Consider the following 13,758-nt stretch of genomic DNA (forward strand, 5'->3'; position numbering starts at 1 on the left):
CAGATGGACCGTAGCCTCCTGCCCGAGGGGAGTGGTTTGAACAGACCGTGTGCAGGGTGAGAAGGGTCAGCTGTGATCCGACCTGCTCGGCCCAGAGTCCTGGAGACGTGCAGGTCATGGAGAGATGGAAGGCTACAGCCGATCACCTTCTCAGCAGAGGCCACAATGCGCTGCAGTCTGTGTCTGTCCCTGGCTGTGGCCCCGGCGTACCACACCGTGATGGAGGAGCAGAGGATGGACTCGATGATGGCCGTGTAGAACTGCACCATCACCTGGACAGGCAGCTTGGCCTTCTTCAGCTGCCGCAGGAAGTACATCCTCTGCTGGGACTTCTTGATGAGGGAGCTGATGGTTGACTCCCACTTGAGGTCCTGGGTGATGGTGGTGCCGAGGAAGCGGTGACAGACCACAGTGGTGATGGGGCTATTGGTGAGGGCGAGGGAGGCTGTGGCTTTCCTGAAGTCCACGATCATCTCCACTGTTTTCTGGGCGTTGAGCTCCAAGTTGTTGCTGCTGCACCAGGTCACCAGCCGGTCCACCTCCCTCCTGTAGGCAGACTCATGCCCATCCGAAATGAGTCCGATGAGGGTGGTGTCGTCCGCAAACTTGATGAGCTTTACGGAGTCGTGGCTGGAGGTGCAGCAGTTAGTGTAGAGGGAGTAGAGCAGAGGGGAAAGTACACAGCCCTGTGGAGATCCTGTGCTGAGAACCCGAGTGTTTGAGACATTTTTTCCCAGCCTCATACGCTGACTCCGGTCCGTCAGGAAGTCTGTGATCCACCTGCAGGTGGAGTTGGGCACGTGGAGCAGAGAAAGCTTGTCCTGGAGCAAAGCTGGAAGGATGGTGTTGAATGCAGAGCTGAAGTCCACAAACAGGATCCTAGCATAGGTTCCTGGGGAGTCCAGGTGCTGCAGGATGGAGTGCAGGGCCAGGTTTATGGTGTCATCTACAGATCTGTTGGCTCTGTAGGCAAACTGCAGGGGGTCCAAGAGGGGGTCGGTGATGGACTTCAGGTGGGATAAAACCAGGCGTTCGAAGGTCTTCATGACTACAGATGTGAGAGCCACAGGCCTGTAGTCATTAAGTCCAGTGATGTGTGGTTTCTTGGGGACTGGAACTATGATTGAGGACTTGAAACAGACTGGAACATGGCATGACTCCAGGGAGGTGTTGAAGATCCCCGTGAAGACTGGGGCCAGCTCATCAGCGCAGTGTCTCAGGGTGGCAGGAGAGACACAGTCTGGGCCCGGGGCCTTACGTGGATTCAGCCTTTTGAAATGTCTCCTCACATCCTCCTCTTGGACCGAGAGGGCAACAGGGGGAGTGGGGAGGGCAGCAGTGAGAGGGGGGAGGTCCAGAGTGTTTGAATATCCAGTTGTGTGGGGGGTGGGGAGGTGTGAGTCCTTGTCTTCAAACCGTGAATAGAAGACGTTCAGGTCGTTGGCCAGCTTGAGGTCGTCAACAGAACGAGGTGCTTTGGGCTTGTAGTTGGTGATCTCTTTCAACCCCCTCCACACAGAGGCCGAGTCGTTGGCAGAGAACCTTTGCTGCAGACGTGAACTGTACATGGATTTAGCCTTTGCCACCTCCTTGCTAAATCTGTACTTTGCACCTCTATAGCTGTCTCTGTCTCCTTCTCTGAAAGCCACCTCTTTCTGCTGACGGAGCTGCTGGAGTTTAGGTGTGAACCAGAGCTTGTCATTGTTATATCTCACCCTGGTACGCTGTGGGATGATGCTGTCTTCACAGAAATGAATATATGACGTCACAGTGTCCGTGTAGTCATCTAGACTGTCTGTTGAAGCCTCAAACATATCCCAATCCGTGGTGGCCAAGCACGCGCGTAGCTCCTCTACAGCTTCATTGCTCCACACTTTAGACGTCCTCACAACAGGTTTAGAGAGTTTTAGTCTCTGTCTGTACGTGGGGATCAAGTGGACCATCACGTCATCTGAGAGTCCCAAAGCTGCACGGGCCACCACGCGGTACGCACCACTCACAGTCGTGTAACAATGATCTAACGTGCTCCCTTCTCTGGTCGGGCATTTAACAAACTGTTTGTATTTTAGTAATTCCTGACTGAGATTCCCTTTGTTAAAATCGCAGAGAATTATAACAAGACAGTCCGGAAAGTCTCTCTCCACGCTCATAATCTGATCCGCCAGCGTGCGCTCGGCCTCGTGCACGTCCGAGCTCGGTGGAATATACACAGAGCAAAGTATGAAAGAGTTAAACTCACGTGGAGAGTAGAACGGTCTGCAGTTTATGAGGAGATATTCCAGAGAGGGACAGCAGTGATGGGAGATCACAGTCACATCGGAGCACCAGGCGTTGTTGATATAGAAGCAGAGTCCTCCCCCTCTAGTTTTTCCACCAGAGAGTGCTCGGTCTCTGTCTGCGCGGAGGAGTCGGAATCCCTCTAGTTGGAGCGCGCAGTCCGGTGTCTGTGCATTTAACCACGTCTCCGTGAAGCACAGTACACAAGATGAGGAGAAATCTCTATTCTTCTTCATCAGCAGTGCCAGCTCATCCATCTTGTTGTGGAGTGAGCGGACGTTGGAGAGAAATATCCCAGGTAGGGGCGTGCGCGTGCCCCTTCGTCTGAGGCGCACGAGAGCTCCAGCGTGTTTCCCTCTCCGCCGTCGTCTCACTTTTTTGGCCAAAAAGTGAACCAGTTCAGCTGCAGGCACTAAAAAAACTGGCGTAATGTCCGTGGGTGTTGATGATTTGATGTTTAGAAGCTCCTCGCGGGTGTAGGGACACGATGACACACGATTCACGCACAAAAACAGACAAAACAGGGAGCACCAGAATACCAGGGCGCCTTCACGTGGTGCCATCTTGGAAGGGTCGCTGGAGAGAGACTGCTGGAATGCTGCATGATGTACGACCTTGTCATCAGTAGGACACTGTTTCCACATCCAGATATCCACAGGCTCACCTGGTGTTCCCCCAACGGAAGAGACAAGAACCTGATCAACCACCTGATGATCAACGGGATGTGGAGGAGATCGCTGCAAGATGTCAGAGCGAGAAGAGGTGCAGATGTTGGCAGTGACCACTACCTTATCACTGCAATGCTGAAAGTAAAGCTTAGAAGAAATGGACCTGTGAAACAGAGACAACAACAGTTTGGCATGGAAAAGCTGTAAGACCCCAAAGCAAAGGGTATCTTCAGCCTACAGCTGAAGAACAAGTTCCAAGCATTGATAGATGCTGAGAACTATACACAGGCAGAGGCGGCTGGTATCGACACCGTGTGGAAGGAAATCAGATCAGTCTACACACAGACCAGCGAAGACTGCTTAGGACGAAGACAGAAGAAGAGGAAAAAGTGGATCACAACAGATACCTGGCAAGCCACTGAAAACAGGAGAGCTCTGAAGAAGAAGATCCTTGAGACCAAGTCAGAGAGGCTGAAAGAGAGATACAAGCAAGACTCCAGGGAGGCAGACCAAACAGTGAAGAAAATAACACGGGCTGATAAGCGGGCCTACATGGAAGACCTTGCAAGCCAGGCAGAGGAGGTGGCCAACAGGGGAGAACAAGGGCAGGTGTACAAGATCGCCAAGCTTGTCAGTAACAAATACTAGGGGGCCACAGACATACCTATCACAGATAAGCAGGACCAACTACTAACAACAGAATCAGAGCAAGAAGCGAGATGGGCAGAACATTTCAGGGAAGTTCTTAATAGACCAGCACCAACAGCAGAAGCGCAAGAAGTACAAGACCCTGAGAACGGCCTCGATGTCAATACAGCACCACCGGGGAAGGAAGAAATTATGGCAGCCATTAGATCCCTCAAGAATGGAAAGGTCCCTGCTCAAGACAGCCTCAACACAGAACTTTTTAAGGCAGATCCAGAGCTTGCAGCGCAGGTTCTGCAGCCATTCTTTGCTACCATCTGGGAGGAAAAACAACTACCAGAAGATTGGACAGAAGGTGTAATTGTAAAAATCCCAAAGAAAGGAGCCCTGAGTAATTGTAATAATTGGAGTGGAATCACCCTACTGTTTGTTCCAAGCAAGATTTTGGCAAGATCATCATCAAGCGAATGACAGAAGCATTGGACAAACAACTCAGAAAGGAACAGGCAGGTTTTCAACCAGGAAGAGGATGCACGGACCAGATCTTCACCCTGTGCAACATCACAGAACAGTGTACAGAATGGCAGAGACAGCTGTACATCAACTGTAGATTTTGAAAAAGCCTTCGATAGTATACACCGAGTCTATGGCGCATCCTCAGAGCATATAGAATACCACAAGAGATTGTCCTCATCATCATGAGCTTCTACAACAACTTTACATGCAGGGTAGGAAGCAGCAAGACCAGCTTCAGCATGAAGACCGGCGTCAGGCAAGGCTGCTGCATGTTGGCGTTGCTCTTCAACCTGACAATCGATTGGGTGATGAGGCATACAACAGTGGACCAAGTGTGGGGCATCAGATGGACCTTCTTCTCACACCTTGAAGACCTAGACTTCACCAACAATCTAGCATTCGTCTCACACACGCACCAGCACATGCAGGAGAAGACAGCCAGCCTAAACATCTTTGCACAGCAGGTAGGCTTGAAGATAAGCCAGAAGAAGACGGCGGTAATGATGCTGAATGTCCAAAACCCTCACCTGTCACAGTGAACAGAGAAGACCTACCAACAACTGAAGAGTTCACCTATCTTGGGAGCACTGTCAGACACAACAACGGAGCAGGCAGTGACATAAAGAACCGACTCAGCAAGGCCAGAAATGTTTTCAGAATGATGAACAATGTATGGAAGTCAACTCAATACAGTGCTAAGACAAAACTAAGACTCTACCAAAGCTGTGTGCTTGCCACTGGAGGATGACCGAGAGTGACCTGAACAAGCTGTCCACCTTCCACACCAAGAACCTCAGAAGAATTCTATGGATCTTCTGGCCTGAGACCATCTCCAACCAAGAACTTCTCGCCTGCTGCAACCAGGACAGCATTGGAACCATCATTTTGTGAAAGAGATGGAGATGGATTGGACATCTCATACGACAGGAACAGGACAACATCACCCGCATAGCCCTTCACTGGACACCAGAGGGGAAACAGAAGCGGGGATGACCCAAGAACACCTGGCGTTGGACTGTGGAGGCAGAACTGAAGACCTTCCATCACACCTGGGGAACCATTCAGAAGATGGCCCGGGACAGGCAGGAGTGGTGTTCCCTTGTTGCTGCCTACATGCCGAAGAGGCATATGGCAGTAAGTAAGTAGTATCACAAACTAAAAGATTAAATCACTTTTCGTGAAGCCATCACAAACTTGGAATGAGATCGGGTTACATCTCGAAGTCCAGTTTGTTCCACATCTGTCATATTTTGAATTCCATTTTAATGGCATTGAAGTGTGGGTGCGGTTTCTCCAACATGTAAATTTATCAACGAAATGTTACAGAGACCAAACCTTTATTCTAAAAAAAAGAAAAAGAAATCAAAACATTATATGTGTATGTGTGTGTTATATATTTATTTAGCCATTTTTATCCTGCCATTAACACCTCACCAAATCCTCACACCTCCTTTGACTAAAGGAGGAGGTGATGAAGTTCATTGTCAGTTAAATGACTCGAATTGCTTTCATTACATGTATCCACCCGCTTTCACTTTGCGCTTGTCCTTCTATTGAGCTACACATTGTCCCTTCCATGTTTCGTTTTCTCCTCTTACCTCTTCATGCTAACCCAGGAAGTGTCAAAGATACCCATCAGTCTCAACACCCCTCCTAGGATGTCTCTGATGATGTCAGGAGGCATGCGCAGAGACCGGATCTCAGACAGCGCTTCTGGCTTGATGTTTCCCACTGCGTGCTTTGCTTCATCTACCAAAGGCTGGAGGGCAGCAAAAAAGACAAGCAATACAGATGTGACAAAGTGGACAGCTGGAATGTTGAGGTGAACATAAACCTAGGTAACTGACAAGTCATTCTCACTGCACTAGAACTATAAATCCTTGTGATACATTATTCAAAAAAATGCTAATTACTATGTTTACATAATAATAATAATAATGCTTGGTTTACCATTGTATCATTACAGCATTTATTAGAGTAATGAAAGTTAAGCTGTAAATGTGGATTAATTTACAGCTAAAAATAATATGATCAAAATAGTTGGTCATCGACTCTCAAGCAAATGAGAAAGCGTGTGCAACTTATTATGTGATGACGCAGGTCAGAGAACCGAACCAGCATCTGACAATGGCCCAGCGCTAAATAACCAGAAAGCAGTTCCAAGAAACAAATTTATTCCCCCTCATGTGCAATAATTTGTGTACAACATAAATATTCAGCTGTCTTGGCAAGGTGAAGGACGGCGCGCTCTCCAGCGCCCAAATGGATCAAAGCCCGGCACTTCTGGACTCAGATTCACCGCCGAACACCCCCCAGGTGGATACGACAAACTGACTCTGTGAAGGACGGAAAAGGTGAGGTAAGTCAACAGAGCTACAACAAATATCCTTCAGAGGCACACACTATCACCAACACATTCAGGTCTGAATTTAAGCTTTATGTAAATGAGCAGCTTCTCACAACAGGTGGAGGATCATCAATCCGTACGCCACGGCAGTGAGAAGCAAACTGCACAATTCTCATCAATGTTCAAATATACTGCGTAACAAAACGGCAAATTACTATTAACGATTATTCAGACGATAATCACCTCTGATGTGTGCTGACAGCATGTGTCCCTCACCCGTCCTCCTTCACAGGCATGATGTGTCAAACCCTGGCGCGGTCCTCAGCATCTCACAACCGAACGTCACAAGGTCAAGTTCCCGGCTCAAATCACTCATGGCTTAAATGCAGAACGCCATCTCATTATCTGCTTCAGCTGAAAGTCTTTAAGTCTGCACGTGAGCATCATCCACAGGTGCTGCAAGTTGTTAGGCCTGCACGTGAACATCCTCCACAGGTGCAGCCAATAGTTCTGATGAGGGTGAAGGACTCTTCCGCCAGCACCTTCTCCACAGAAAAAAACAGTTTGCATACCACCTGGAGAGCAAAGAAAAGAAAATAGCACCAAAATGTCCAGCCAAACCCCCCAACACACAACAGTACCCCCTCATCAACAGGAAGCCTCCCGGCGACCGAACAGACCAGGCCCGAGAACAGCACCTCCCTCCGGGGTCCACGACAGGAAGCAGACGGTGTAATGCTCCCAAAGTCCACAGCAGACAGCAGGACAGGGCACCGCGGCTGGAAGGCCGGCTGGCATCAACAAAAACCCCAAAAGAGTCCCAAGTACAACCTAACATACAAGAAAAATACAAAACCCACCCAAACCCTCCCCAGGGGACCGTCCCATCCAACCACGGGAAGAAAAGAAAAACTCCCAAATCCAATAACCCAACATAGCCCCAACAACACAATACAAACACAATTTCACAAAGAAAAATAACAAACAACCCCTCCAGACGACGTGCAGAGCTCAACACCCCCCAGAAGACCTTTACCGCCAGTTCCAGGAGTAATAACCAAAGCCGGAATCCCACAGAGGTCCCCAGGTATACATGGAGCAACAGCGCCCCCCAGAGGACCGTACCATCAACCCCAGGAGGCACCCTCCCCACAACCCAGGAACCCCAGACCCGGCCACACTTGGCTAGTCGGCCCCACAATTAATTCCCCCCCAGAGGACCGTCCCATCAACCCTGGAGGTGGAACCTGGAAAGAAACATAAAAAACACAAAAATCCAACCCCCGGCGGACTTCATTAAACCACCCCGGGGGCAAATAAAACAACCGGAAACCCTGTTACCCTCCCCAGCACCCCGAAAGACCCCAGATTACTCCCAGAGCCTATCGTCAGTACAATTTTGGTGAACGGCACAAAACTACCAAGCCGGGGAAGGAAACAGGAAAAACTAACCCAGTCCCATCCCCTAAGCGCAGCGGAAAACCGGAAATACGTCCGGTGCCCCTAAACCGACCATACCACCAGCCTATCGGGAGGGGTGGAACTACCGAAATGGCGAACGGCACAGATCGGCCCACCACTCCGACTGAGGTACATTCCCACTGCACTACACCCCGGTAACGCCAATGACGAACGGTCAAAGGCCCACCGGGGCTGGAGTGGAACCGGGTATCAACCAAACCCAAAAAAACGACCCTGACAACCCCCCCCCAGGTGCAGAGGTTTCCTGAGAAACGCTCAGCGTAACCAACCTGCACCACCCCACAACCCAAAAGACAAACGGTCTTAGAGTACGTGAGGTTGGGGTTAGGGAAACAGGGAAATAAAAAACAACGGAACAAAACGACCCAATCCACAAACAAAAATGACCTAAGTTCCAATAATGAAGACATACGATTACCTCAGTCCAGCCGAGCTCCGAACTGCCAGTCGTTCACCCAACCAGAACAGCCTCTAATTCCCTACACACTTTATAACCTCTACATGAAAACAAAAACAGACCAAATAACTACATAACCAGAGGTCTGCCCCCTTTTTTTTTTTTTTTTTTTATATATTATGCCTGTCCAAAAACACCTGGAGATACGTCATCGTTATCTTTCTTGATGCTTATGTGACCGGGGCAATATGGCTGTTTCAGCTCGTCCGAGCTGCATGGGCTCATCCGCAAGAGGAGCCAGAGGTCCCGTCGGAGGAGTCTCAGTGGGGCGAAGAAGAGGCGACCCTGATCTGTGTCGGGGAAAGCCCCGAGACGGAAAGACCTGCTCAGATGTCCGCCCTCTCTCGCATCCACGCTCCTTTATCCGATCATCTAGACGAATAACCAAAGATATTAGCTCATCTAAATCTTTTGGTTCGTCACGGACTACTAGCTCGTCTTTTAATAAATCGTTCAAACCATCCACAAACACTCCTCTCAAAGCTGCGGCATTCCAACCGGACTGAGCAGAAAAAATTCGGAAATCAACGGAATAATCCGCCGCACTCCGCCTCCCCTGCCTGAGATTCAGCAACCGTTGGGCAACGGTATTTGTTTTCACCGGATGGTCAAAAACTCCCGGGAGAAATCCTTAAAGGATCCTAACAATGAAGAGTTATTGCTCCACAACGCAGTGACCCAAGCTAAGGCATCACCTTGAAGCAAATTTGTCACATATGAGACACGGCTACCATCAGAAGAGAAGGAAGCCGGTCGCTGAGCAAAAACCAGAGAACACTGCATCAAAACGGAGCACAGGCTTCAACGTTTCCCGCATAAGGTTCCGGATGACAAATAATTGGTTCGGAAGCCGACTCTCTGGGTGACGGAGTTATCTGCACCGGTATCGATGGTGCCGCAGCTGTAGCAGCAGGAAGCGGAACGGCTTGCGCTGCAAGCTCCGTAACGCGGGCATCTGTTTAATTTGGTTTGCGAGATGCTGTAATTGCTCCCATATCTTCTCCAAGTGTTCTTGAACTCTTTCCGCAAATGGAACCGCTTCTGCCGCTGGGTCCATTTTGTACTGGCCGGGAACTACCATTATGTGCTGACGCGGGTCAGAGAACCGAACCAGCATCTGACAATGGCCCAGCGCTAAATAACCAGAAAGCGGTTCCAAGAAACAAATTTATTCCCCCTCATGTGCAATAATTCGTGTACAACATAAATATTCAGCTGTCTTGGCAAGGTGAAGGACGGCGCGCTCTCCAGCGCCCAAATGGATCAAAGCCCGGCACTTCTGGACTCAGATTCACCGCCGAACACCCCCCAGGTGGATACGACAAACTGACTCTGTGAAGGATGGAAAAGGTAAGTCAACAGAGCTACAACAAATATCCTTCAGAGGCACACACTATCACCAACACATTCAGGTCTGAATTTAAGCTTTATGTAAATGAGCAGCTTCTCACAACAGGTGGAGGATCATCAATTCGTACGCCACGGCAGTGAGAAGCAAACTGCACAATTCTCATCAATGTTCAAATATACTGCGTAACAAAACGCCAAATTACTATTAACGATTATTCAGACGATAATCACCTCTGATGTGTGCTGACAGCATGTGTCCCTCACCCGTCCTCCTTCACAGGCACGATGTGTCAAACCCTGGTGCGGTCCTCAGCGTCTCACAACCGAACGTCACAAGGTCAAGTTCCCGGCAATTCTGCTCAAATCACTCATGGCTTAAATGCAGAACGCCATCTCATTATCTGCTTCAGCTGAAAGTCTTTAAGGTTGCACGTGAGCATCATCCACAGGTGCTGCAAGTTGTTAGGCCTGCACGTGAACATCCTCCACAGGTGCAGCCAATAGTTCTGATGAGGGTGAAGGACTCTTCCGCCAGCACCTTCTCCACAGAAAAAACCAGTTTGCATACCACCTGGAGAGCAAAGAAAAGAAAACAGCACCAAAATGTCCAGCCAAACCCCCCAACACACAACACTTATAAGTCAATTACAATTCTGATTTTAGAACCATACCAGAACACATTATCTCCTCGCCCCAACCGCCTAAAAAATCATAAACATTAAAAATATACCCAAGACAGAATGCAAAAAATATAATGAAACCAACATTTCTTCCACAGTTCCTTCCAGTTGTGAGTTGCAGTGCAGCAGCATGAGAAACTGTTTAAATTACAACATTTTACAACACAGAACTTGTTCTGCTTTCTATCAGGAAAGTTTATTTTTCTATTTCTATTTTACAATATTAAATTTTGACTTACCTTGTTATTGCTGCTGTGAGTGCATTTGGTTTTTGTCTGCTAAGATTCTCTTCTTTAACTTACCTGTACTTCTTTCAACTCAAAATCTATTTTGGCCTTCCTCTCTTCGATCTTGGAAACCTCTTGGGCTATTTTTCCTTTGATCTTTTCCATCTCTGTCTTCTGGTCGCTGGCATTCTTGAAAACAAAACATTGTTCGTTAATGGGGTCAAGATGTAAGACATGTAAGAGAATTTTCCACTGACAAAACAGACTTCAGAACCGTTGCTGTCATCAGCAGTACAATCCAAATGCAATATCCTGACGGAAAAAAAAGACTTTTTGTGTGGAGAGGAGCAGAGTCTCTCACTTCTTCCCAGTGAAGGTATTTGTCAAATGTTTTCATGAACAGGGTGTTCAACAGGGTTGTTGCGTTCAGCAACTTGAATGTCTTTGCCAGTGAGGAAAAGTTAAATTACCTCTCTGGGACTTCAGCACTTGAGACTGAGAGACCCATTAGAGGACCAAAAAAATTGTGTCTTGTTTGGGGACAAACAGCTGTTGGAATGTACAAGTACAAGAATGACAACAAGAACGACTCCTCGCTTCTCTCTTCTTTGCTCAAAGAAGAGAGAAGAGAGGAAAAAGAGAAGAAAATCCCCTGAGATGCAGTGGGCCAGCAGACAAGAGTTATCTGCTTTGTCAGGAGGTGTTGCCCAATGAGAGTTGACAAGCAGACTGATCTAACTTTGAAGAGACACAAAATCTCAAAGGGCTGCTGTACTGCCTGTAAGAGAGGGTCAAACACACACACCTGCATGGAGTTGGTGATTTCCAAAAGAGCAGAGTCTGCCTCCTGTTGTTTAGTCTTGAGAAGTGCACTTTGGTCTGCTGCCCGCCTCTTGAGCTCATCAACCAGTGCTTTAGCTTCGTTTAATTTAGAAACACCTGCCTGCAGACACATTAGATTTGGGAGTCATGTTACATGTCTGCTATAGAGTATATGAACCAAAAATAATTATACACTGTGTTGACATTAGGCAAAATTCCAAAAATGAATAATCCCCTATAGACTATATTATATAGATAATAATAACTATTATATGACTACTGTTGCAGATTCCATTTCTTTTATAGATACCCAGCGAAAACCATTTGCAAAGCAATTAGTGGCAGGTGGGAAGGGAGTGGTTCTACCCTGCTTTAGCACCTGGATAACTACATGGGCATAAGCACAGAGAGGTCGAGAATATATACAAACAAAGTCACGCCATTGGATGTGACCTGGGTGACGTCACTGGTTGTCTTTATATGCCAGACGCATCCAGCACTTGCTTCTTTTCTACATTCTCACATTCTTAGAGGTTGAGAACGCATTTAGCTGCGATTTCTGCGCTCGCTTGTAGCCTCGTGAACCGCCTTCAGTTCGAGCTACGTGCACTGCACACGTCCTCCAGAGGCTGCGAGACACGGCTTCACCATTTTTTGTATCCTTTGACTGACGCACCTTCCTAAACGCCGGGTGCGCGCCTTCGCCACTGCCCTGCTGGGTATTTTCCTCTGTGCACATTAGCTGTGTTGTTTAAACGAAAGCTGGCTACTTGTTTAGTTGTGTCGCTAAGCACATTAACTACGTGGTAGTGTGTGTATCAGAACCATTATAGTGTACTGTGTTGGGCTTGCCGTGAGTGTTTTAGTTTTGCCGCCATTTTACTAAGTTTAACAGCTCCGCTAGCAGCTAGAGTTGTCGTCGTTGCTGTAACTGACTTAGCACTTGGGCTGTGACTTTTTCGGCTGTGTGCACCGTGTTATTACTGTGGCTGTGAGTGTTTCGCACTCCATGCCTTGAATTAACTTTTACACTGTGTTTGCATCACGCTCCGTGCCTTGTATGAACTTTTACACTGTGAGTGCTTCACGCTCCGTGCCTTGTATGAACTTTTACACTGTGAGTGCTTCACGCTCCGGGCCTTGTATTAGCTTTTACGCTGGGAGTGCTTCACGCTCCGTGCCTCATCCCAAGTCTGCGGCTGGAGTGCTTCACGCTCCGTGCCTCGTGTCAAGTCTGCGGCTGGAGTGCTTCATGCTCCATGCCTTGTGTCAAGTCTACGGCTGTGAGTGCTTCAAGCTCCGTGCCGAGTGTCAAGTCTATGGCTGTGAGCGCTTCACGCTCCCTGCCTTGTGTTAGCATTACACTGCGTGTGATTCACGCTTTGTCTTTCTATATGTAACCATCAGGGCTTGCGTTAGCCATCTGCACGCAGTACACAATGTTGACAGGGCCTTTGTTGCATGGCTGTAGTACCTGTTTGGGTCCCTTGAGCCCAGATGATGGACATATGTTTTGCCCCTCGTGTCTTGGGATCGGACACCTGAGGAAAGCCCTGAATTGGTGATGCCTGCCTTAATTGTGTCAGCATGCCACTGGCAGAGAGATCTGCTAGACTTGCGGCATTGGAAAGTGGAATGTCTAGTGCGACTGTGGCCTCCAACCCCAGGAAGGAACCAAAGCGCCGTAAACGCCCACATGCAGGAGCCCCTTGTGCTATGAAGGTTACTCATGACCATGCTTTGGCTGAAAAGGTCGAAACGTTGACTTCTGAGTTTGCTCAGATTAAGTCCTTGCTTCTGAATCTACAGCCTAGGGATGCCGTGACAGTTCCTGTTGTCCCTAATGAGGCTGATCAGACCGATGTAGTTACTCAGCAGGAGGAAGATGTCATGTCTATTGCTGCGACTGATTCCTTGTACATGGCAAGTGATAGAAACTGTGTGGAGGATCAGGATGAGAGGGGTCTCTCTCCAAGCCATTCATTAGTGGGCTCTCACACCTCTGAGGCAGAGTCCCTGCCGCAAACCAGACCTGGACTATCCTTTGTCAAGCAAGCTGTTCAGTTGGCTTTATCCAGGTGTGGGGTCAACAATCCCCCTGCGGAAACCACCGCTTCAAGTGCCTTTTTCAAAGTCACTCAGAAGCATGAGTTCAATGTTTCAGTTTCACAACCATATATCGAGGAGCTCCACCGATGTTGGGCAGACCCCAAATCATTGACCCATCTATCGCAGGACTGCAGAGCCCTTAGCTCTATGTGTGATTCGGCGCAGTATGGTCTGAATC

The 13,758-nt window shown here is 48.4% G+C and overlaps 1 protein-coding gene across 1 annotated transcript in view; it reads right to left on the reverse strand.

Moving 5' to 3' along the window:
• The window catches only part of LOC117508088 (cytoplasmic dynein 2 heavy chain 1), a 370,951-nt gene that overhangs the window by 114,984 nt on the left and 242,209 nt on the right, over positions 1-13,758 (reverse strand). Inside the window, exons 60-62 of the mRNA XM_034167743.1 lie at positions 11,455-11,592; positions 10,725-10,838; positions 5,705-5,865 (exon numbers count right to left, since the gene is read on the reverse strand). Coding sequence (XP_034023634.1) covers positions 5,705-5,865; positions 10,725-10,838; positions 11,455-11,592 — 413 coding nt within the window. The remainder of the gene's footprint in view (positions 1-5,704; positions 5,866-10,724; positions 10,839-11,454; positions 11,593-13,758) is intronic.

This window comes from Thalassophryne amazonica, chromosome 4, assembly GCF_902500255.1.
Source record: "Thalassophryne amazonica chromosome 4, fThaAma1.1, whole genome shotgun sequence".
NCBI lineage: Eukaryota > Metazoa > Chordata > Actinopteri > Batrachoidiformes > Batrachoididae > Thalassophryne > Thalassophryne amazonica.